We start from the raw sequence: 26,015 nt of genomic DNA, 5'->3' as shown, positions 1-26,015 counted from the left end.
AACAAAGCACACAAGAAAGTTTCCATTCACTAAAAATACTAGTGAGCATGTCAAGTCACACTCATTCCATGTCTTTTGTCCAGGACAACCTGAAGTCTCCAGCAGTCCCACAGCATCTTTAGGGGGTTTACTCTGATGTAGTTTAGGAGATAACAGTAAGTTCCTGGCCAGGATCAAGTGGGTAAAAAATGGCTGAAATTCTTTCCTTCTTTTCCCTAAAGATGCTGCATTGAATCTCTACAGAGAGGGTAAAAACCTTGTTGCTATTGTAAAGATAACAAAATAGTCTGGGATTTATGCAAAAGTTTTTGGGATTGCTTGAAGAGTCAGCATGGATTCTAGCTATGTGATTTCAAGCAAAGAAATCTTGATAAATCAGATGATGTCAAAAGCAAATACGATTAGGTATCTAGATGACAGTTACTTAGTAAAGGACTAATTACACTTCCTTTACACGGTCCGAGTTGCGACCAACATCACTGAGTTCTTATATAGTGCTTTGCACAGATGTTTTTCAAAAAGGTGGTTTATCAGGAAGGTCAGCTTCACGAAGAACAGGCAGAAATAAAGTAAATTTGTTCAAGGTCACCCATAAAGCTAGTGATAGAGCCAGAAGTAGGACTGTAGTCTCCTGGGTCTCAGAGAAATACTCCAGCCATAAGTCCATCATACCTATTCTGTTTGACAGGGCAAAGATTTATTTGTATGTATTTGGAATCATAGCACAGCCCTGGTTGGAAGGGACCTCAAAAGATGATTCAGATGATCTTCATACATTTATATTTTAAAGGTCTTCCAAGGTCAACTACAACCAAACTAATGATATTGCTGGTACTTTAAAATGTACTATCTTGCTTGACTAGTAATAAGTTATAAATACTGTGGAAAGTAGTACCTACGAAAAATACAAACTACAGCTAATCACCAGCACGGTAATATAGCCATTTGAATATCGTCCATTTTTACTGGAAAGAAAAGGAAAGAAACCCAAAATTTACAGCCTCAAATGTTGTACTTATATGGTAGACAAAAATAAATACGATCATTTCAGTTGGGACGCACAATCTGCAAACAGTACTAGAAACTCGAGGACTAGTTCTAGTTCCTGCTTAACTAACATTAAAAAAAAAAAAGAAAAAGAGGGAAAACAAAAAAAGGCAAGGCTGGACAGAAGTTTCTGCTAGTTATGAGTGTGGCTATTGTATGACTGGGGATAATTATCACACCGATTTCCAGTTCATATTTTGTCTCCATGAAGAGCTGATACAATAAAGAGCAGATTATTTTGGATTCAAAGACACACAAAAAAGCACTGTTTTTTAAAAATTACGCACAATTTTTTTTCTCTCCCTGAAATGGTTTTATCAACAAATTCACAGCAGAAAGCTTTTTGAAATTATTTTCTTATCAGCATGAAAATAAAAAGGAAAGGATGTGAATACTCTACCAGGAATGGCTGTATGCGAGGTGCTTGCTGGTAGCTTTTTCAATGCCTTTTTAAACTGTGCTATTCCCAAAACAACATTTCGTATTTTCATCCATAGGAAATAGCCACCTCGATTGCTTGAAGGCCAGGTACTTTCCAAAACGGCCTAGTTTGGAAACCAAGTCAAATAAAGTCATCTTACAGAACAGTCAGGTGTGAACACATTAACTTAAATTTCAAATTGGGTTATGCTGGCAGTTATAAAGTAAACTTCTAAATCCACAAAAAAAAAAAGACAACACAATTATTCTGTCTTGTATTTCTTCCAGTTACTAGAAATAACAGCATTACATCTGAACTGCTCCCTTATTTTGCTTGCTTCTATTTGCCTGGATAAAAATGCATTTCCCCCCCCCGCTTTCAAAAATACTTACCTTATTGTAGTAGCCATAAGTAATGGCATTAGGGTCAACACCAGCTTTCTGCATTTCAAAAAGCACTCTCACTGCCAGCACAGGCTGACCATACTGTCCACACAGTTGCATGAGTACTCGGTAGCACACCTGAAAATACACATAAGTTAGTATTGTGCTTCTGTAGTCAAACTCCATTCAATAAAACCCAATTTCTGGAATTATGGGGTTGACTTATTTTACCTCATCAGGTGGATCTATTTTTTTGGTATGCATTTTTTGTAGTACATCATATGCAGTTCTCAGAGCCCTGACTTTTGAATGGCACACTTTCACATACGCAGGAAGGCAGATAAACCAAAGACCATAGCAGTGACGTAACAAACACCTGGACCACATCTGTGGTATGGATGAATACTTCTTAGCAATTTTATGAGCGGATTTAATTTCCTGTAAAGAATCATAAAGATTATTTGTGTATATTTACATATACATTACACAAACCTACATGTTAAAAACTGAACACTTGTTATACCTACAGAAACTGCAGCATTAATATGAACAACATACTCAAAGTGGGGAAAAAAGATGAAAGCAGAGTGATACCAAAGACAGTTGCTGTGCCATATTTCTCTCCTAAAAACGTGCATTTCTTTAAATTTATGTCTATTACTTGAGGTTTGCATTTTTTATAAGGAACTTTTGAAAGTTAGAGCCCCTCTTAAGGCCCTGGACAGTGCAAAGCAATCAAAAAGTGGATGTGGAAACTCAACAGTATATGCTTATAGAGAACAGTGTGAAGACCGTGGAAGGTATAGAGACAGCACAGCAAACGGCAATCTGTGTACAGGGGCCCTGTACAATACAGTGTAGGCAAGAAGCACAGGTATACATCCAAAGAACAATTAGCATGGCTACCGTATAGTCACTGTATCAGTGACAAATCATTAATCAGGCTGCAGTCACTGCAGTCAGTCTCTATAGCCAAACTCAAGATGAAGGTAGCAAGCTGTCACTTTCCAAAGTGCCTCACGCTACAAGAATGCCTGCAAGTACCTGTTTTGTTCTTCTGAACATTGGCGATGGGCTGTTGGGACTACTGGCTTTTGAGGACAGTTTATTATTTGGTGCGGTGAGAAATCCTTCAGGTCGCTCAAACAGATCTAGTTTTAATACTGGAAATCCATTATAGCTGTAAAAGAAATGTGTCACTTAACATCTGTAAGGCAGTTCCAAAGTAAGCACATCACATAAGAGCAAATGAAATCAATTACAGAGTAGCACTAGAAGCTACACAGGACACAGAAAACACAAAAGTAAACCTTTAAAGACACCATTGACAAAGTGGTTTACTAATCCATCTGCATGATTTCATAAACCTGCACAGTCTCTTAACCTGTTATTTCAGTGTAAGCAACTTAAATTGATAAATACGTTTGCTCTCATAGCATTTTCTTTAATGTGTCAAATGCATTAGTATTGATTCTAGTTAAGAAAAAAATATAGGATGTGGCTTAGTCCTTAGTGAGCATCACATGACAGAGGCTTATAAAAAAAACCAGTATGAATAATATCAAACTACCTAAAAGATTAAATTAGATTTAAAAAGGTTTCTCAGACTTAATGAAGAAGCCAACAGACAAACTCATTTGACATAATTACTAAACTAGTAACACCAGTTTTCAGCGATTCTTTGAAAGGTACTATCTCTTTCCAAAGAGTATCTGCAGCTTGTATTGGTATCAGTAGTAGCAGCAGGCCAACAGACTGGCTCCATTAATTTCAATTTTAACCTTAAAATGTGTCAATAGCTAGCACAATGTAACATGAACACACAGCCAGCTTTAGTAAGTATTATTGCTTCTGTGTGTACACACACACAAAATCATTAAAACTTCAAAAGAACTGGCACACTAGACATTTTACATACACATTTTTACTTGAGCAACATAAAGGGACAGGAAAAATCTGTACTTCATGGCTATCACAAGAACCTAGAAACTAAACTTGACAAGAGCAGCTGTCAGGATTTTGGCTAGCATCCTACTGTGTCCTTGGGTTACCTGTATTGTAGAGGGTGCTCTTCACCATTTGGCAGATGAGGGATCTCAGGTGGTGTTATGAAAACTGTATGCTCACTCTTGTATGACTCATCCAGCTCTATAAGTCTTGTTTCCCCAGTTTTGTCCATATCTACCTGGAGAAGTTATGTTAAAAGAAAAAGTAGTTACTGGTGTTATTATATTTTCTGCCGTTAAATCTGTATGGTCAAGCAGGGCAAAGTCTGTATCAGCATCAAAGGATTGAATCTTAAAAGTAAGGATGTCTTGCAAAGTTATAATGAGAATAGTAAGTGCTGCATCATTTTTGTAAACTTTACCCCAACACAATAATTGATGTTTAACGATATACTCTGAATTGACTATATTCAGTTAAATACTGTCAATAGTTGTACAAAGAGGTTAATCTTTCTGAATACAACCATTTGTGGGACTATGCTTCCAACCGCATTAGTAATTTTAATTTTATTTTTAAATATGAAAATACGGCTCCCCCCCATTTTAACCACTGAAAACAATAAGAAACTTTAGCCAATTGTCTGATGTACACAGAATCTACAACCAACACTATCTAGCAATTTCAGTCACTTACATAGTCATTAAGGCCACGCTAGTTTGCAGAGACTGCAGAAATACACATGCATTCAAAGACATAATGGAATAAAAACATGTGACCTTACTAAAATTAAAAGGATAGAAGTAACTTTGTTTTTCTAAAAAAAACGAATCTGAAAGGTAAAGGTTGACGGTGTTTTTTTTCTTTCAGATAACTCAACAGTTGTAGGTGTGAAAATATTTGCACATATTGGGTGGTCCTGTCCTCTCATAGCTAAGATAGAAATTCAGCTCATCATTAACAAAGGCAATCTGTAATAAAACTATCATTAAGCATAAATTACAGCTGCACTTGTTTTGTTTACAGCTTTGTAACTGGCAATTTTACCATGAATCTTTGCTTTCCTAGCCTGGCTCTTGCAGAGAGCAAGAGAAATTTGCCCTTCCCAAATTAACGCCCCTGCTTTAAAGACAACAGCAGAGACATACTCCAAGCCTCCAGGCAAACTGAAAAGCATCAAACTGCAAGATCAAGTGGGAGACAACCGTCCAACAATTCTACTGAAAGAATTTCATTCCATTGCTTGAGACAAAAATAAAAAACCAAAGCAAAACTCAGCCACCCCAAACAACATTTTGGGAAACTATGAACTGTTTCCCTGTGAGAAAAAGAACAGACTAGCCTTTAACAATACTACAAGCTTCCTACTGCTACTGTTCGCGTTACAGAAACCACTAGGAACAAAGCAAACATAACATGTATTACATTCCACCCAAGAGCCTTTAATTTGATATTTGTACTGCTTTGTCTCTGATCTTCTGTCACCAATTGTGTCTCCTCCAACACCTCGTAAGTGCTGCTTCTGCTTGTGGGATGAGATGTATCCCCATCTCAAAGAGTTGGCAGTATCAATACCTGTTTACTTTGTAGCACACAGAACATGCTTTTTATTCATCTATTGATAGCCCCAGTGTTCAGTTCAAATACTGCCACAGCTTACATCTATAGCCATTAAGCAATTTAAATGGCAAGCAAATTACAGCCAAATGGTACATTATTTCAAAGAAATGAATAAACAACCTGTGGAACCCAAGGACGCATGTTCTTCGTGACTTAAGAGTTTATCAACAGAGAATTAATGTACAAAAAGAAGCATATTCCACAGTTCTCTCCCTCCAGTGAGTTGGAACTATATTGAGTAGTTTCAGTAAATTCTTGAATATTTAAAATTTGATAGACATACAGAGAGGTGTTCTTAATTACACATTTTACTGCATGAGACAGATGGAAAGTATTAGCAAATTGAACCAGTCAAGTAGCAAGAACATATGGCTCCTGAAATGTAGAAATAAACGAAACCTTACTTAGCAATTTAAATACTTGTAAAGATGTAAAAACCCCATAGTTACAAGTTTCACCAGTGAAATACAATAAAGCCAGTGGCTTAAATATATATTGAATTGAGATAATTTCTGAATTCCTGGAAAAATGAAAACTTGTGAGACAATTACACTGTATCCTACAGTAGACAAAACGGGTAATCAATTACAGTCTCTGCTGCTGCCGTCTAGGACAAAATAACATGTAGAAGAGACGACCCTTCAGTTTAAACTATTCTTATAAATTATTTGAGGCAGGGCTTATATTTTATTTTATAGATAGCTAATTTCACAGTACATAAAATAGGTCTCAACCTAGTGGCCTATAACTACCCATAAGAGAAGATTGTATCATCTTGCAACCCATGACATCACTCTCACGCATACCCCTTCAGGTACTGGTTAACCTAGTGAAAGACATGAATATTTTATTTAAATATTTGCTTTATTAGAATCATTCAAATTTGAGATCTGGTCAAAGCAGAGCATCTTGGCTAAAGGTCTAGTTCATATAGCAGTCCTTGCTATTCTTCAGTATTTTGACTTTGCACATTACCGTTAAGCACAGTGTCAGAAATTCGAGAAATCAAGAAACAGAAGCGGGAAAGAAAAGATGAGGCAAATATATCATTGTTCAAAGAAATCCTACATGAGAACCCACTCCCTCATATCAGTGAAAACCTAGTTTCAAAAGCAATTCTAAAGCCATGGCAAATCTTAAACATAGTAATTTCAGCACCCCATTTTCCCCACAATTATCACTGGCATAGAAGTAGTTGTCCCATTAATAAAACTGCATAAAATCCTCACTGACAGAAATAGAAGCCGGAGAAGTACAAGTGTTTTCTGTAAATTTATTCTCATGGCACTGTCATGAATATTTTTTTATAGTGGAAAGAAGCTGCCCACGGCATCAGCTAGCAAAATAACTGGCATTAGAACAGATGAGTCTCTGCTTCAGCTGTACAAGTGGCTACTTAACCTTTCAGAAAAGGTGAAAGCTCCAACAGCTCCACAGATCACGTGCAGTCTCAGGGTGGCATCACCAACCTAAGTATTACTTTTTCAGAAGAACTGTTTGAATTCCCAGGCAAGATAACTTTAGCTAGGGCATCAACTTCAGTGCCCTCATAAACCACTCTATAAAATGAAATGTAACAGATGGAATTTGACACTTACATAGTCATCGCATTCTGAATAAAACTCCTATTTAACATTAGTCAGAGAACTAACCTGCAACACAATGGAAACTAAGTACTGCTCCATAGTGTTTAGTCACTGGGGTATATTCCTGTCTATGAGACCTCCCATTTTTAAACATTAACTGGCATACAGCAAAGCAAGCGCTACATGTTGAAAGCTTTTTAACTGAACTATAGGATAATCGAGTGAACATTACAGAAATGTGTGTAATTAAATCAATTTACGACCCACAAATACCTGCAACTCATGCTGTAGAACTGTGAAACACACTTCTGAGAACGACTCATAATAAAATATTGAGACTAGCAAAAGCTATAAAGACCACTGAATACCATTAGACCATGCTTTTATATTTCTCTCGAACTTAACTGCTTTCAGATTTGATTTCAAAAAAACTCCTTTTAGTGCTTCTGCACTTTCTTAGCAGAAATAGCCATAAATAGGAACTGTAAATATCAGTTTTCATAGTCTTCAGTATTAATTCCTGTGGAGCAAACAGCAGGTGACCTACTTCACAGCAAATCCTAGTCAACATGTGCATTACTTAAACATCAGTGTCCCAGAATAGAATCTTACAGGTAGCCAGTAAGATGACAAGTAGGTGTGGAATTTCTTATAATATTCATAAAAATTTCTTTCATGTTACAATAGATGCAAACAGGGACATAATATTGTGGGGTTCAGTTCAGTTCCTCTGAAAACAAAAACTAATGCAAAAACCTTTCAAGCAGCCTCAAAAATCTTTTGTAGACCCTCTTTGGAAATACAATGAACTCTGAAAAGCTAACATACCTGCTCTTTTTAGAAAATTAGTTCTTTGCAGTGTTCAACACTATACTAATGTGGACCTTTCTTATAAACATCTTAGGATTTTTAAAAGCCTGAGTGATACTTCCACAGAAGACCGAAAAAGAAATCCACTTTGAACTGGGAAATCCAACATTCTGTGAGTGCCAGTCCCGCAGAAGTTCTAAGCTTATTTCAAGAAAAACACCAATTGTGATCGCGTTGCGCTTACACTCTTTGTCACATAATCCTTAACAATTGCCTTTCCTTCTCATTACAAATGAGAACAGCGTAGCAACAGATAACAAGGCATTCCTTTACTGCAACACTAACATGACAGTAGAGTAACAGAACCCACAAAACATGTCAGCTTACGCAAAGCTTATATGTGACACACCATAATAAATTTTGCTTACTTTAAGAAACCCATACAGTTCATATCCATCAATATTTGATAATGAGGTCATTAGAAAATATTCTTATCCAAGGGAAGAGTATCAATACAAGCACTGTATTTAAAATATTTACATCAGCAAGCTGGTTTTGAATTGGGGGAAGCAAGCGGCAGCAGAATGAATGAAAGGAGAACCGATAAAGACTCATTTTAATTATTTACTTTTTGTACAAGCCACCTAAAAATTCTCTAAGAGTAACTAGAGAATTACTACTAGAAAGATCTGGCCAGCACATAATCTAGAAACAGGTCAAGGAATCTTCCGTTTATAATGATTAAAAAACAGTGAGACCGCTTTATATCTTTTAGCATGATGCTCAATCCCATTTCTATGAAACATTACACAATCTATAAAAATTCTTGTTTTATCTAGGAAATATAATTCTCTGATAAAGAAGCTTAAAGTTGCTACTTCACAGTCAGAATACTATACTTCTTACCTTGGGCCAGTATTTTGGAAGCTTACATACATGTGAGAATTAGAACTTCTACTTTGTTCTTACAATATTATATTTACACTTTCAAGAATTTGAAGAAGAAAATGAAATAAAGCCAAACAAAAAAGGAAAATGGAAGGCTCCGGTGGCCAGAAAAAAAAGTAAAAAAAAAAAAAAAATATATATTTGAAGTGCAAGTTTATTTCTGCTTGTACTACATCAGATAATGTAAGAAACAGCAGAAGTTAAAAAACTGTATGTATATGAAGACATGCTTACTTTATCTACGCAGTCATCAAAAAATGCAAGGCTTGCATCCTTATCACTGACAAAAGAACACTCTTCAATGAAGCGAATAAACATTTGAGTTTTGGTCATCAGTGTGTAGAACTTCTGATGTGAACGATCTCGACTTTTGAGGAAACCTATAAAGTGAAATCAGAAGCACATAAGAATGCCTAAAACAAAAAAAGCTCTCACCAAAAGTCAGCATACATTCTACTAATGAGCAACAATCTTTCTGTAATCTTTGCCACTATGTAATTTCTTCTGCACTTACATTTCTACCATAATTCACGACACAAACACTGCAAAAGTTTTTACTCTTTAAATAAGAGAGAATCTAAAATAATAAATTTATATATAGAAAACAAGTTTAAGACTTTTCACCTTGTAGTTCAAAGAGAGAACTTGCATCTGTGGCTGTTTCAGAGGGTGCCTCTGTTATTGGCCTGAGATAAGACCTGTAACCTTTTAGTATTGAGGCCATGAAACACAGGAATGCTTCCTGGATCTCCAAATCTAACAGATGCAATTTCTTCCCAGAATTAAAATCGTAGTCATTCATCGCTAATTCCAGTAATGCATCTTCTCTTGGTCTCTGTTGCACTGTGAACAAAAATAACATTATAACATCCCACATAATTTTTTTTCTCCAATATTGTTATCTTTATACTACTAGATTCACTGATTACTGATCACCAGTAAGTTAGGAACAGATTAAAATATATGCGATTGAATTCAACCATGACATGCGACAATGGATTCAGCTTGACCTTATACAACTCATGTATCTCTGGATAATACCAAAAGCAAGATACATTTACCTTTTCAGCATATTAGTTACTACAGCAACAGAGAGAATCAGCATGGACAGAGCTTAAAAAAACCCTCAAAGAAAGCTGTTTTTTATAAACATGTGAAAATTTATACAAGAGCTGATTAAAGAAGCATATTTTAAGGACAAACGCATATATGGGATGTGTGTATTACTTTCTTTTTTTTTTCAGAGTGCCTTTCAAAATGTTCCCAAAACGTGGAGTATGCATATTAATAAGTACCTATATACACAGAAAAACACCACTCAGATGCAAAGTGGAGCCACCAAAACACAGCACAATGCAAAACACTGACACAGAGAGAAAGCAAGCATTTTTTTTTTTTTTTTTAAAAGATCTAGCAAAATCCCTATTCTTAAAGTAGACACTTGTATCAACATTTTAAAGCCATCAGAACACTACCTAGGACTTCACTGTTACACACACAGAGTATGGTAACATTCTAATATTGTCTCAAAAAAGTGAAAGGATGGTTTCATGACTGTCTTTCCAGATAACATAATTATAGCCAACCTTATACGGATATCATAGCAAATTCTTATTACAGACTAAATTGCTTAAAGATTAGTACCGCTATTTTTATAGAGGTTTAAAATTTTTTCTAAAGAAATCCTCAGGTAAAATATACCAAAGTTTTGAAGCAAGACAATTTTTATCACCTATCAACAATACAAGTTTTTTTGTGCAGCAGACACCAATAAACTTCTGTTTCTATACATTCTAATTAGGACATGATTACATTCTAGTGACCTCAAGAGCCAAGAAGGCGTAAACAGTCTTTAAAATAAAGTGCCCTAAATCCAGGTGACAATTAAAGACCTCATGCAATGTGCTTTCCAGGTATGTATTTCTCAAACATGCAGTGTTGATCAACCCCATCCTTTTCACACTCTGATTTAAGTCTTAAGCACTTGCTGTCTCTGCCACAGCAACTTGATTTTACAATTGCATCATTGTTCCTTAACGCTCCCTCCCATGTCTACGGAAATCATCTTCTAAGCAGACAGGTAACGTGATAGTACTGAGGGACTTCCTTCCCACTTCACAAAGCCTATTAGCTCTGACACCCAAGCACAGCAGCTGGCCTTGACTACATCTATATTTCTAAATGTTTTGTTTTAAAGAATTTCACTATTATCACCCCTATCCATTCTTCTGCTTTCTTATATTAAAGTTCTGCAATATTTAAGGATTCTATCAACAACCAATTTTTTCTTGGAAATGTCCAGTAATTTTGCTATATATTTGAAAACGCAACGTTTATAAAACATTTGTCATTTCCATCTTAAAATTTTAGGTAAAGTACTACCAGCTTGAGTGTCAAAGTTCTCTCAATTGTCAAGGCATCAGCAGACTTGAGCTGGCTTTGAGGACAAAACAAAGGTCTTAATTAGGTCCTGGCCTCCTCTTTGCTTTACTATTCCCTTCTCATAAAAGCTCCGCTTTTTTTTTTTGGTACAAGGATAACATCAATACAAAGTGGTATCGACTGAACACCACCTTATATATATGGAAGTCTCCTCCACCCCAAAAGCCCCAACATGGGTTCTAATCTCTGGACTTAATGTACAGATTTTCCTGTTTTGTATGAAGACATTATGCTTATTGTAACGGGTGACTTAAGAACATATCTAATTAGCTACATTTATCTGTTAATGTGGCACACTACATCCAATGTAAATCTTACTACGTAATTTCCCACTCACATTCTGCCAGTTGCTGATACAAATTACTTAAAGTGTTCATCAGATTTTTACAAGGTTTCTTTGGTAAGATCTTCCATGCAATAGCTTTCTTATCTCCAGTTCTGGAAGGAGGAAAAAAAAAAAAGTATGAGTATACACTGGAATACATGTGTATCTAGCACTTTATTTGGAGGATTTTTCTATCCCATCAGAGAAATGGGAGAACATATACAATTTCCTCCATTAAAACAGGACTAAGCAGGATTGAAAACCAACCAAGTCAAACTTGATTTACTATATGGAGACTTGATCACAGCCATCCAACCAATGCTCCATATTTCAGGATGATGATTATGCAGCCACCCTCTTTAGCGCTGAAATCAATCCACTTAGAACTCATAAACGATGCGTTACCAGTATTAAGCTCCTGCCATTGCACAAGCAACCATCACACATGCTATGTTCTTAGCCGTAATTATTTAAACTAGGATGGAGATAATGACTAGAATGCTCATAGTAACCTGAAATCAATTTGATATGACCACTGCTTTGTGTTTAGTACATACAGATTTGGACTTAACCATATCATTATGATGATGAAAAAAAATTAGTGTTCTTTGTCAACAGAGGGCACCAGCAAGCCTCAAGACCATATCGGTCACGAAGTTGCAAAAATTACAAGCATTTGTTTCACACTTTTTTCCATGCAATGAAACAGAATTAATCTGTTCTAAGAAAAATGCATAGAAAATCAGCTAAAAGTAGAATGAAACCAGAAATAACTGGAAATAAATTATTTCATTCCATTATTCATTCATTAACGAGTATGTAGCTAATCAGACAAATACCAGAAGAAATGCACAAATATGTTCCTCAACCAAAAAGTAACAAAACCAAAACCAAAGTTATCGCAGCCTAGTTTGAACTAATTGCTAAAAATTTCAGAGCAGAATTGCTATACAAAGTTGGTGTCAGCATAATATCCTTAACAAAAATTTCTATTTACAAATACTTAATATATGCAACCTTCTCTAAATCCACACACAACTACTGAAGCAAAAACTAAACTCCCAAATAAGAAAATTTAGAAAGAAAAAACTATGTAGTTAGGCATAGTAACGCTGAAAGACTGCTACCAACAGAAGGATGATAAAGAACAGTGAGAGAAGACTTTTAAAAGTTTCATTAAGTATACACTGAGTATATTAAAAATTATACTGAAATAGAAGTTTAATTCTGAAATACAAGTTTAATTAATTGTGTGGTTTAGAAACTTGAATTAGAGGCCTTATCCTCTTCCGTCTATTTTTGTAACATCATCACAAGGAAATAAATAGTTCTTTGGTTTTTCTTTGTTTTGAATATCATAACAATATGGACTGTTTCCCAATGGTTTTAACAGTGCACTGCTATCCCTTACTAGTATTTTAGCTATTCGATAATTAGTATTACAGAAAAATGTAGTACTCTACACAGTTATGAACAAGAAATATTATAATACTGTATTTCAGTTTGTTAACAAATGGCATGATTCTAAGTCTTAGTTAAGATTCTCTCAGCCAAGAAAGTTCACACCTCTAATTCTCAACATGAAGTTCTTATACTTCATATTGATATATAGTATGATTTAACTGTTATAATTGTCAACCAGATGTCCACATGAAGATACTAGAATTTCTTCAACACTAAAAAAGCTGATCATAAAAACCGGAAATGACATGAGACACCGTATGGTTAATCCAGGAAACGTGCCAACATGTGCACTAAGATTTTTAATGTAATAGAATAAAAAGCACTAGTGTTCCATAAGGATTGTACCTGCACTCTGCTGTGTTGAACAGGAGATATCATTCCTAGCATCCTCATTTCAAGAAGGATAATACAATAGAAAGTTCAGACGTTTAAAACAAACAAAACCCCCCCAAATTTTGCCAAAAAACTAGCTTTTGCCTTTGAAAACAGGAAGCAAAACCCAAAAATTAACACAGAGGAAAAACTGATAGTAAATACTTACTGAGAAATTGTATTGGTATCTAGGTCAACACAGCTAACATCTGGTGGAGGGTCATAGAGATCAAAGTATCTTGAATCAATTCCCACTATGAATGGGCATGGTGCACTTAACACATCTGCCAGTGCCAAGGGACAGAGAGGAATATATGGGCAGGGCCAGTGGAAGGGAAAGATCATCTTTGAATATATGCAGAAACAAAAACATAGGTTAAACATGTACAATAATATAGTCAATGAAAGTATAAACCACACTTCACTAACTACCACCTCAAAATTGTTTAACATGGCAGATTATTAGTACAATTCTAGATGCAGATTATTAAATAAAAAATGCACTCATTTCTCTAAAATTCAATCTGTTAATTTGCAGGAAAAAAGCTCTTCAGTATAATCGACTGTACATTGTAGACGTAGCAAAACAATGCTTAGTGAAGACAGAGGAAAATAACATGCATTTAAAATTATTCTGCAAGACAGAATACAGTGCTACTTGGGAAAATGAGGAACACATATTCAGTGCATTGGGTTGACCAAACAACATGCTTATTTACAGTATTTACACACAAAGAACCAAAAGCAGTCAATCTTTCTCTTCTTTGTGGGATATCATTAGCAACATGAATTTTTCTCTCTAATGATCCTTATTTTTATTCTTACTTTTAAGTAACCTTTAAGCTTAACAGTACTCCTACTAATTTTAGATTTTATCCAAAAAACATTCTTTTTTCCACTTACAGGTGTATGATTAAAAGACTGTTACTTACAGAGACTAATGCCTCTGTCACACTAGTAAGGACAGAAGGTCGCAATGAATGGATGAGAATTTTATGTTCCGTCACAGCAAATACAAGTAGAGTTACTGCATTTTCAGGTCCTAAATTCTGAAGTAGCGTAGAAAACTTGCCCCCACTGTTACAGAATACAAACACACTGGTGAGTTACAAGGTACCATAAAAAACCAGAAACGTTCAATAACAAAATAGAAAACAAGGCATCAGAGTAGGGTTTTATAAACTTAAATTTGCAGATCTTTCTTTTAAAGATGACTGCAAGGCAGACTCCTTGGTACACTTCACTGTTCAGTGAAGAATGGTTACTTCCCAACAGTAACCATGGTTTCTTGAGACTCTTCAATCAGTCTAGACTATTTTCAGGACACATGCTTGATGATTTTTCTTTTTGAGAAGCAATTTACAGGGAGACAACATGTGTCTCTTTAATCATTCTCTTGCACAGAGACAGAGAAGTTCGGACAGGCACAGAACTCCTTCAATTACCTTGCAATACAAAAAGCTGCACTATGTTGGCAGCCCACGTACCAGCCCCTAGAAAAGGGATCTAACACTCTATATTCTGCCTGAAGAACCACTAAAATTATTTGCAAAAAACACAGATATTGTTCATTAAGTATGTATCCTTGTCAGGGTGCAGGTCTAAGTCACATAAATAAACTTCTGATACACCAGCTACAAAATGCACCAGGCAAGGTAAGTTAATTTACACAATTATAACTCAAAGTACCAATTCTTTTCTGCAGTGTAAATCAGGATATATTTCACAATTAAACAGAAGATACTGCCACTTGCCTCAGTGGAAGGGGCGATGACACAGGTTGGCTAAGAATCAGGTTATCATGTGGAGATAGCTGGAAAAAGATTTTAAAACACATTCTTTTTATTCTGAACTTTGGAAATTACACAACTATAACAAAGAACACCTAAAAATAAATTTAAACTAAGCTGAACTTATATAGCCCAGTTGTATAGCACTGTACGAAGTGGTGCGCAATGCTATGCATCGGTATATTTTAGTAAAAACCAGGCAAAGCATGCCCTTCCTTTCTTAGGCAGGACTGAATACATTGCATATTCATAAAGAGGAATTCAAGCTAGCTAATACTGCAAAAAAAATGGAATATATTAACTGCTGAAAAATGAAGCCCTCTGTATTTTAAGGAAAGTGAGGACCCATAGTTCATACACAGTCCATACATCCCAGGGTGGGATTCTTTTTGGATTTAGGGGGAAAGATGGATAAATGCATGAAGGGGAGAGATGGCAGATCATAATGTAAAGTAATATTTTCTTCGGAAGACATGAGAATTTGGCTTTTAGCTGGTAGAAACGGCTCAGCTCAGCTTTGATAGAATCTTTAAAATTTGCATTAGTTGAAGATTCAAGACAAAGATCTTACTAATTCACATTTCTTTGTTACAGTGATATGACATCAAGAGAAATAATTCATATATTCAGCAGAAACAGAAGGATTCAAATGAGTACAAGAACACAGATACACAATCAATCTTATCAAAGCTCAACTGTCATTTTCAGCCATAGTAAACCCAAGGTAACAAGATATCAGTTAGCTTAATCCTCCCTGCTAAGTGGTCATGCATTTTTTATCTGTTGTATAAAAGCACACACACAAGTAGCAGTAGTAATTCACTAAGTCACGACAAATTTTACAATTAAGCTATTGTCCTGGTTTGAGATAAAACAGAACCAATTCTCTAGTCAGTAATTTTACTTTGCAGCTAAGCCTCTTCTAACTGAACTCCCTGAAACTTTCTGAAATTAACAGCATATTGTGCAGAAACTGTTCACTCTCAGAGCAATAAAACCTGATCAGGTGTCATTGATGCCAAGCAATGGTATGCAGAGATGCTCTTGCTTATACTTACTGCTCTAACACCCAAGGCCAGCTAACTTGGTTATTTGCCCTATTGGAGGGTCAGAAGCGGAAAAGCGTAGAGGGGTGGCACCTGCAGGGAGGAGTTGACAGGACGGGTGACCCAAACCTGACCAACGGGGTATTCCATCCCATCTGCCTCAGGCTCAGTATAAAAGCTGAGGGATCAAAGGGTCAGCCCTCTTTCTTCAATGGCCGGCGTCTGAGGAGGACTCTGTCTGCCTTTGATCCTGATCCCTGCATTCCTGAATCTGGATCCAGAATGCAGTTCCTGTCTGTCACTGAGTCCAGTCTGGGACTTTCCCAGTGCCTGCCAGTGACGTGACTGTCATCCTGGGTGCTTGATCTGGTTTTGTATATATTTCATTGTTTCCTTTTTATTATTTTGTTATTAATATTTCATTAAAGTCGTTTAGTTCCTTCTAAACTCACAAGTCTTTATCTACCCCCTTTCCTTGGAGAAAGAGGCAAGGGAGAGCAGCTATCATTTCACCTCAGTGGCCAGTCCAGCCCAAACCATGACAGCTACAAGTCCAGACAACTTGTAGTGACATTTAATTTTTGAGTATGTTTCACCTTAGACCCCACTGCAGATGACCAGACAACAGAAGTCAGTAGATCAGATGAATTAGTAATACAAATGCTGAAGCATTAAGTCACCTAACACTGTGCCTGGACAGACACACAAACCATAGGACGTTAACAAGAGTCTCTGCGGTACTGCTTCCTCGCGTATTTCACATAACAGAGCTGTTGAAGGCTGATGCTACATTTAGCTTCAATGACAAATGAGGATGGCCACACCACTCTACATGCTAGATTTGTCTTCAAGGAAGTCACCTTGTGACAACCACCATTAGCTTATTCAGTGAAAGAATTCAAAGACCTCATTTTTTCAGCCTGAGGTAACCTTCACAAACTACCTTCAGAAAGGGAGCATCTGCCTAATGTCCTACGACTTTTGTGTTTCAGCAAAAGCAGATAAACATAACCAAGCACCAAAATGCATGTCTCCCTTAGGCAGAAGGGGCACTTACTGCCCCTGTTCTTCAGAGAGAGGAACATATTACTCAATGTGCTCTTGAAGTCTGCAGGTTGTGAATACATCATTAGAAGAGGAACATCTGTGTAATAAGTGAATGTAGGACATGGAGAATAGAGTCTGGCAGATTTCACATCAATAATAACCCATCAACAATGGCAGCTGGAAACAGGCAATTGGGAACATTCCTGGATGTTTTACTAACTCCTGGATGTTCTCCCTCACTTGTAACAGATGCTAAGAAGGACCTAAGAATGGGTTACACCTCCAGACTGGCATACATGCAGTTACTAAAATATATCAGGTCTCATTTTCAGAAAGCATATAGGCACTTACGAGACATTCTACAGCAACATATATTCAGAGGGATTTGCTATACTAATTATTTAGCAAAAAGCTACCACATTTTAAAATAACAATCTTCAGAGAAGTTACTATTCGTTCAATGAAATGGAATCCTAAAAGCTTGTCATTTTCAAATATGCAGGCATTTCCCACGCTATTTTTGGGAAAACATCTTAGATACAATCATCTGTGATTTTATTCAGTGCAGTATCAAATACAGCTCAAAAGTCCCTGAAAGCAGCTGGAAGTACTCATTTGTAGACTTCAACTACCGCTGTCTACTTTAAAAGCAGTGTGTTCTCCATCTGTACTATCAGCTACTGAAGTTGTACTAACTCGACACATACAGCATTTTGAAAATAAAGTGTAACAGACATAACTTCACATCACTTACAACTAGGTCCTCAGACTTCGTTCCAGGATATACACCTGTGTATACTTTGATAGAGCTCCCTAAAAATTCAGACTAAAAAAATTAACTGTTTTTGCTCTAAACTCACATCTCTGTAAATGTGTTTAGTGCTCCCTAGCACAAATATGTTATTGAAGGTGAATACAAAATAAATGCCCCCAAGATGTAAAAATACTAGATTTTCAATGGAACTTTAAAATGATAATAAAAGTGACAGAAGTGTCAGTTTCAGTAAAACTGTTCTACAACCCCTTTTCAGTAACAGTGATAAATGTCACTCCTTTAGAATATTAAAGTACACTAAGGAGGATCTCTAATATTCAACACATTCTATAAAGACATAACCCAAGACTGTATTTACTCTGAAAGACTTCACTAGTATATGGGATACTACATTAAGATTGAAAACCACACAGGGCCCTCCATAGTTTATTTCATACAAGTAGTAACAGAGTAACATCATTTTGTAACAATTTGTTCAAGACCACAGGACTGGTAGAATAAGTAGAACCAGAATAGAGCTGTCTTTTCTCAGCAATACAATTTTACCATGTCTCTACCCATTTGGCCTCTTAGGAGGACAAAAAAAAAAAATATGGAAGATTTAATAACACTTCTCTTAAGGAGTCTTTGAGGTAGGGATTTCCTCTCTCCTACCACCAGTGGCATGGGTGAAATTTAAATAACAGGTACCCTAACTCTAGCAATTACACCATTTCACTCACGCACAGTAAAACACGCTACGTCTTGCAGGTAGGACAGAGAAAGGATCATATTTGATAAAGCGTGCCTCTGTTGAATGTACGTGGCTCTTGCAGTTTTCAGTGAGTGGTATCCATTATGTAGAGGACAGCATAAAGCCCTTTGTGAAAACAGGTAATTCATGAACATACACTTCACATCCAGTTTCAGTTTTTTTATTTATTTTACACTCAGCCTTCATACAGTAGCAAGAAGAAAACAGTTCAAAGGTTATTGCAAAAATCAACCCAGTGCTGACTTTGAGTAGTTTTTCATTAATTTCCATATACTCCGACAAAAAAAAAAAAAAAAAAAAAAAGAGTTCTAAGCTCACTGAACGGTATTTTGTAATATCTCACGAAAGTTCTTAACTAAATTGGAAACAGAACAGTGAGAATCTGTAAAAATTAAGTGTATGAATTTAGGAAAAAATCTTGAACAAAAAAGAAATTGAACATAAAAATTACTTCTTCCATTTACTAACCTGTTCAACAGCTGTTTTGTCTTCACTTAGGATATAGCTATTAAGAAGAAATTTACACTTACCTGAACTAGAATCCTTGGCCTCTGAGGGGATGGAAAAGGAACTTTATGCATGAAATGGGAGATGTGTCTAAAGGAAAAGAAAAAGACCGATTTAGTAGAAGTTATAAGCTCAAACTGCTTCACCTCAAGACAAAATTATTGCCAGTAAGAGAAATTACTATATAAAAATGGCACAGTCTTATTCAGAAGACAGAGAGCAAAAAAAACCAGCCCCCATATCCTACAGGGATATTCTGACATTCAAAACCTATTTTTCTACTAGTGACAACCATAACAGCACGCCAGATTATCTTTCAGACTACAAGCTTGGTTTGTGAGACTGAAAAATTACAAGGAGCTATTTAAAAAAAAATTTAAAAAATTAAAGTACAAATACTGATGTTTGAGTATCATAATACATTTTACAATTATGCTTCTTAGACTGGCTTGAAATAGCACTATACCTCAGAGAATAGCACTGGTTATTTGCAAAAAAATATTCACAGCTGAGTATCAAGAAGAGTCATTACATTCATCCATTTTCTTCACTTCCAAAACCAAAATGTTAGGTAAGATGTGATGAAAAAAGTGTTACAAGTTTTTTTCACATACTATGAATACAGAAAAATGTTTTAAAAATTTGAATAAATTCTCAGTTTTATAAATTAATTAAACTTACAAAAGTTCAAAAAGTTTGGGAGTTCTACACACTACACAATTTCCCATAAAAGAAACCATGTGCCATCAGTAGAAACTCAGGTAGAAACAGGTAATCAATCCATCATAAACTGCATGCTACAGCACATACTTTACTGTGATTTCTGCAACTCTTACCGTTATTACAATGCAGACAACAAACCAGATTTATTATTATTAGCTATATTTATTTATTATTTATTAGCTATATTTAAATTATCCACAGTAAATTGACCAGTCAGTTTACAAATCAGAAAAATCAGTATACGCAAATTAATAAAACATTTGTTACATTTATGTCTCATTTTATTCATTCATGAAACTAAAAAACCAAAAATAGTCTCAGCTTAAAAAAACCAAGTCTTTTCATTATTGGAAGCTTACACTTTCAGAATTTTAAAACAAGTTCAGTAGATACAAACTGGAATAATGAAGTGGATAAACAATCACAAATTGCTTAATACACAAGGTCAAAGTCTCATAAAAGTTAATACTGAAATTTAATCAGAAAAAAAGGCTGATGTGTAATAAAATAAAAAAGCAAATAATGTATTTGAAATCTGACGCATTAAAAAGTTATGTTAGCCTAGAAATGTTAAACGGTCTCACATATCAATTACAGATATCAACCACTCCTTGGGCGTAAGAATTTTCTCTGCATTTCAAAATGTGAAATCCTTTATGTAAGAAGGAAATTAAGTTTATTCATCTCAAATAGAGGAGGATTACTAGTGCAAAAAATTAAATCTGCTTTATTATCTCTCATTACACAACAAATAGGCATTTGAAAAAATGTAAAACTACATCTTTCATTCTCCTAACTTAATGTATGCAATATTAAGAAAGGATTTATAATCTTGCTTCTCCTAATCACTATGCTAAAGGGTGCAAAGCTAATTAAAAAAGGCTTTCAGAGATACCTTTGCAGGCACTTAAAACACAAATAAAAATCTAGGCTTTTTGAGGAAGTATGTAAAGGTACATTTAATCAACGGAGAAAAGTGCTTAATCTTGTCTAACCGTTATACTTAATGTTTGATGACTAAAGTCAAAAGGATACTACAGGAAACTTAGAAGAAAAAGGAACTCAAGTGAAATTACTGTTATGAATTTGTTAAATTACTTACTTCTCAATGGGGAGGACATGCGGGCCAGAAATGGAGTAACGGTACAGAAAGGTAAGAAACTTCTTGAAAGCATCAAAGAAAGGCCAGTGAGAGAGCAGACAGATGCATTTATTTGTTTGAACTGTTCTGCATGTGTCTGACTTTCCCTCGACAGCAGCTGCTAATCCCAGTTGAGATTTTTGTTTCTCCGTGAGATTCTCTTCAGGATACAGTTCATAAAACTGAATAGCAGCACCATATACCTGCAAACAACATTGTTGATTTGAAGTTGATAAATATACCTCAGTCTTAAAGGCAATCTAACAAACCCCAAACATGTAAGGAAAATCAAGTCTATGTGAAAATGCAGACTATTATTAATTTAAAACACTAATGTCATATGAGAAGCAGTAATTTATTAAACTATTTAAGTGAGAAAAAAAATAATGATTATACAAAGAACAACTACAGTCAACTGCTCCTACAATTGCCATTAAAGCTATTTTAGGAATTCTTTATAAGCAACTCAAAGCAGTATTCCTCTGACATCTAATTTACTTTTTAGAATAAGTATATACATGCAACGTTGCTTTCACGCTTGCAATAAAAATAGTATACTTGCATGCATATTCAGTTAGAATTTTTATAGCTCTGTAGTTTCAAAGGCTAACATGATTGGAAAGCAAAGGAGCACAGGTTTATATGATCAACAGTCCAGCAGTGAAATAAATGTAAATCACTCTTTAAAGTAGTCTTTGAATTAAGCCCAAATGAACAGATTCAAGTTTGCCTGTGAAAATCCGCATTATCATCACCCTGAAAAGATAAACAGCCATTTTTTTAATTTAAATTATTAACAATGATTTTTTTTTTTAACATTTAAAAATACCTTTTCTGCAGAAGCTCCAGTTAGTACAAACGTGGAAAAAACTGGGAGAGGGTATTTACTGTTAGATGGCCAACATTCAATTGTTGCACCCATAGGTAGGCAAAAAAGAGGCACAGATTCTGGTAGTGGGAATGATTCATAATCTTCTTCGGGATATCTGCATATTAAACCTACAAAGGCAATTTGTAAAGAGGCAATTATGTAAGGAATAGCTCATTCCATAAAAACGCGCCCAGAAAAATCATCTATGAGCATACACTAACTTCAGAGGATCAGTAAAGGAAAGTTGTAAATAATCAGGTATAACAAATAGCCGTAAAGGGGCAGCATGCTTCCAAGGCCTACGGAGAAATCACCTGACTAAAACATTGGACTAAGTCCTACTTACTGTTCTAGGAACTATTCATAACTGATTTATCTTTTTCTGTTTGCAGGTTTTATGCATCTCAGCTATTATTATAATACTTCACATTATGAGTAAAGATTTAAAATTCAGTTAAAAAAATGGTAACCTGAATAACTGAGAAGTAAGACTGATGTTTTCAATTACAAAAGCAATTAATTCTTACCAAAAGTTTCCTGAAAAATCTGTTAGACATTAGATTTTTTTAATATCAATACAATCAAACCAATTAATTATGCCAATCCACCTCAGCTGAGGATTCAGCTAACATGCTATCACACTAATGTGTTTAGACTTAATTTTAAACATAGCTGTAAAACACGAAGTTCTGAAGCAGAAGCTCTTAACATATAGGTCTTCAATCACATCAGACGGCTGTAGCAATCTATCCTTACTCACTGCCAACCCAGGGAACTCCAAACTGAGAATGAATATTGCGTGAAGGGATTTAGGATTTCTCTGCATTAGAGAACACAATCACTACACATTCTGTTATAATACACAGTGAAATATTAATAAGCAATAAAAACTGGTGATCAAGAAGGGCAGTGTTTTTTCCCCCTCAAGAAGCAAATTTTTCTGTAAAATACGACCAGACGTGTGGCCTTTTAAAATTAGTATTTATTTACAAATTTATTTTCCACCTTTTAGTTAGTCCTGAATTACTGTTGTTTGCAGAGAGCAGCACCTCAAAGGGATAAGTGCATTAAAGCTTATGTCTGAATCATGCTCATGACTTGCACTCAAAACAAAATCAAGGGTTTAAAAAAAACAAAACACAACGCCGCATTTCATCAGAGCCATAGCAAATCTAATTCTGTCTTATAAATAAAACAACAAAATAACGATGATACGCAATCCAAAAATACTTAGAGAGCTCAATACCACTGAAGTTCAGGGCAGTGTGGAAGTCTGCAGTATTCTTCAAAATGTTTCTTAAATAAAATGATCGTGAAAATGCATCAAATAATTTGTGCGATATTGTCTTCTGCATATACACACACAACCCCCCTTAAGAGACAGTTATCAACAAGAAAAACAGAGGCAGGAGACACACAGGTTTGTAGAGACCTATCAATACACAACTGAGATTCCAATTAAAAGCAGTATTTTAAAAAAAGGGTCATGATATATAATTCTAAGGCTTATTTTAGGACATTATTTTAAAAGAATTCTTCAGGGAAAGATTCTTTTTTTGGATAATACCAAGAGAGTGTCTTTGTCAAATAATTATTTCATAAAAAAATGTATTACATTGCAAATAAGTCTATACATCCTGAATTGAAGATAAAAAGCTACATAGTAGTTACATACCAGCTTTATATGATATGGTGTTGGTTTTTGCCACAGACTTTTTATAACATAAATATACTGCTGAGCCCCACTGTAAAACAAAAGAAATTATTTGATTACATGATAAAGTACAACAAAAGGAAGTAACAGAAAAGAGTGGAGGAAAGTTTCCTCTTCCTTGTTTACAAAGGACCATAACCTACACACATTAAGATGTAGGAATTTGGGGTCTACTACACTATGGTTTCTGATAAAGGCCACAAACAGATGACTGAAAGAAAAGTACTATGTTAGCTCAGAGCTAACCAATCCATGCCAGGCATCAGCCTGACCTCTAAAACAAAACTAGTTTACAGACTGAGGCATGAGATCTATAAATTCTTCTCCAAAACATTTGTTAACACAACTACAGGATTTTGAGTAACACTGTCATCCAGGTAAATATTTAAACCTTCTCAATTTTGTTAAACTTGTGGCTTAAATGTGTATATAGACAGACACACATACATACACACACACTTTTACATATACACACACAGAGCACAATGTTTCTGTTACTAACTACTTTTGCGTATTACTTTAAGTTAATACGTATTAACATTTTTCTTTTTGTGCCTGCACTTTTATTTTAATCATGCTAGTCTTTAAGCCCGATTCCGTATTCTATCTACAATTTCACAGTCTGTGAAACACTGCAGCATGACGTCATAGCTTTTACAGCTTCTAAACAACAATTTCCTTTCTGGTAGTGTTAATATTTTTAAATATTTTTGAAGTTCTCAATTTCTGGACATGAGAATAAAGGACATGGAAAGCCACAGAATGGAAAAGACCAGCACCCTTTAAGGGCACACAAAGCCTTTATAGATGGGAGAAAGATATAACAATTTCCATAAGACAGCACTCCCATAACCCAGTCAATACAGGGACTGGTAGAACTGAAAAATCCATTTCTTAATGTCTACAAGCATTTACTTAAAAATAAGTACAGATCAATTTCCATGATCTTTTTTGCATGATACTACTTGCATATGCAGTCAGCATCCTCATCAGCATGCTGATTTTTGAGGACCCCAAGAAAGCCAGCATATAGGGCTGCAGATTCAACAAGGAGACACTTTAATATTAAAGTTCTGCAAAACAAAGTGCTGTGACACCTGTGTATTTTAGCAGGTGTAGCTTTGAAACCACATTAAGCACGTAAACAGGCTTACAGTCAACAGCAACCAACATTGCTCACATGCAACTTTCCTCAGAGAAAAAGTTTGGGAAACTACTGAGGAGAATGACACTTATAAAGTAGCATTGTAGGTAACTGGAGATTTTAAAAAAAGACTAGAAGGCGGTTGTTAGATACAGTATTCCCATCACAACAGTAAAATCAGTGTCAGAAACAGCCACATCTGTAAAACCTCCAGTTATACACATGGTGACAAAATAGGTTCTAAGGACTAACCCAAAGCTGCTGAAGCCAGCATTTCTCAGTCAGCAATAAAAAGGCTATTTGCTCTAAGACTTCCAAAAAGACTTTGTTTCAAGCAGGAACAAAGAAATATAATCCTCCAACTATTTCAAGATTTGATTTATCTTCGGAGAGTACTTACCAAAGTTTTTCACTAGGTACTCTGAGAACTGTGAAACACACAAACATTCATCAACTGAATGATGATTCCACAAATGTTACGTCATTGAATAACAAGTGTTCAAAATTCAAATTTTGAATCTTACCATACTATTATTAAGATTCTTGTCAACCTTGCAGAATGTATGTGGAGGGGTTTCTCCTTTACTTGGTATGATTATACATATATCCGTAACAGCCAACGTGTTTTGTGTCATGTTTTCAGATGCTCTTCGGTAAGTGATGTACACTTTTTGTGATGAGGGACTGCCACTAATATTAGCAGGCCGACCATATGGAGTAGTTTGAATTATTTCACAACCTTGCTTTACTCTTTCTTTCCCATCATATAAAACCCTAGTTAAAATGGGATGAACAAAAGTCAGAAGTCAACACTTTGAATACTGATACTATACGAAGAATTATAACTGAATAGTACTAGTTTAACAGCAGCTCGTCAGTAAAATTGTTTTGATCAGAAATGAGACAAGTTCAGGTTACATTATATTAAACTGCATTCTAACAGAAAAGCTTTATGATTGAACTGTACTAGTTTTCCCTCACATATAATTGCTTTTAAGTGTTTTGTTTACTGCAAAATAGTGTTATTTTCAATTCTATTAAACATTTATTGCCTGATCCTAAGAATGCCATACAACTCGCCTCTTTTCACTCTGTATTAAATAGGTTAAGTATCTTATTTCAACCAAAATATATACACTGA

General features: G+C 35.3%; 1 protein-coding gene across 1 annotated transcript in view; it reads right to left on the bottom strand.

Annotated features, from left to right (window-relative positions):
- Window positions 1–26,015, bottom strand: part of DENND4A (DENN/MADD domain containing 4A) — a 38,458-nt gene that overhangs the window by 11,885 nt on the left and 558 nt on the right. The window contains exons 2-17 of the mRNA XM_009886845.1: window positions 25,399–25,648; window positions 23,692–23,761; window positions 21,975–22,144; window positions 21,107–21,348; window positions 19,305–19,371; window positions 15,117–15,175; window positions 14,295–14,439; window positions 13,532–13,707; window positions 11,539–11,639; window positions 9,384–9,602; window positions 8,994–9,139; window positions 3,903–4,036; window positions 2,896–3,031; window positions 2,083–2,289; window positions 1,861–1,989; window positions 1,448–1,592 (exon numbers count right to left, since the gene is read on the bottom strand). Coding sequence (XP_009885147.1) covers window positions 1,448–1,592; window positions 1,861–1,989; window positions 2,083–2,289; window positions 2,896–3,031; window positions 3,903–4,036; window positions 8,994–9,139; window positions 9,384–9,602; window positions 11,539–11,639; window positions 13,532–13,707; window positions 14,295–14,439; window positions 15,117–15,175; window positions 19,305–19,371; window positions 21,107–21,348; window positions 21,975–22,144; window positions 23,692–23,761; window positions 25,399–25,648 — 2,396 coding nt within the window. The remainder of the gene's footprint in view (window positions 1–1,447; window positions 1,593–1,860; window positions 1,990–2,082; window positions 2,290–2,895; window positions 3,032–3,902; window positions 4,037–8,993; window positions 9,140–9,383; window positions 9,603–11,538; window positions 11,640–13,531; window positions 13,708–14,294; window positions 14,440–15,116; window positions 15,176–19,304; window positions 19,372–21,106; window positions 21,349–21,974; window positions 22,145–23,691; window positions 23,762–25,398; window positions 25,649–26,015) is intronic.

Source organism: Charadrius vociferus, unplaced genomic scaffold, assembly GCF_000708025.1.
Source record: "Charadrius vociferus isolate BGI_N301 unplaced genomic scaffold, ASM70802v2 scaffold190, whole genome shotgun sequence".
NCBI classification, from domain to species: Eukaryota; Metazoa; Chordata; class Aves; order Charadriiformes; family Charadriidae; genus Charadrius; species Charadrius vociferus.
The sequence above is the reverse complement of the archived record's forward strand: the minus strand, read 5'-3'. Positions and strand labels throughout refer to the sequence as shown.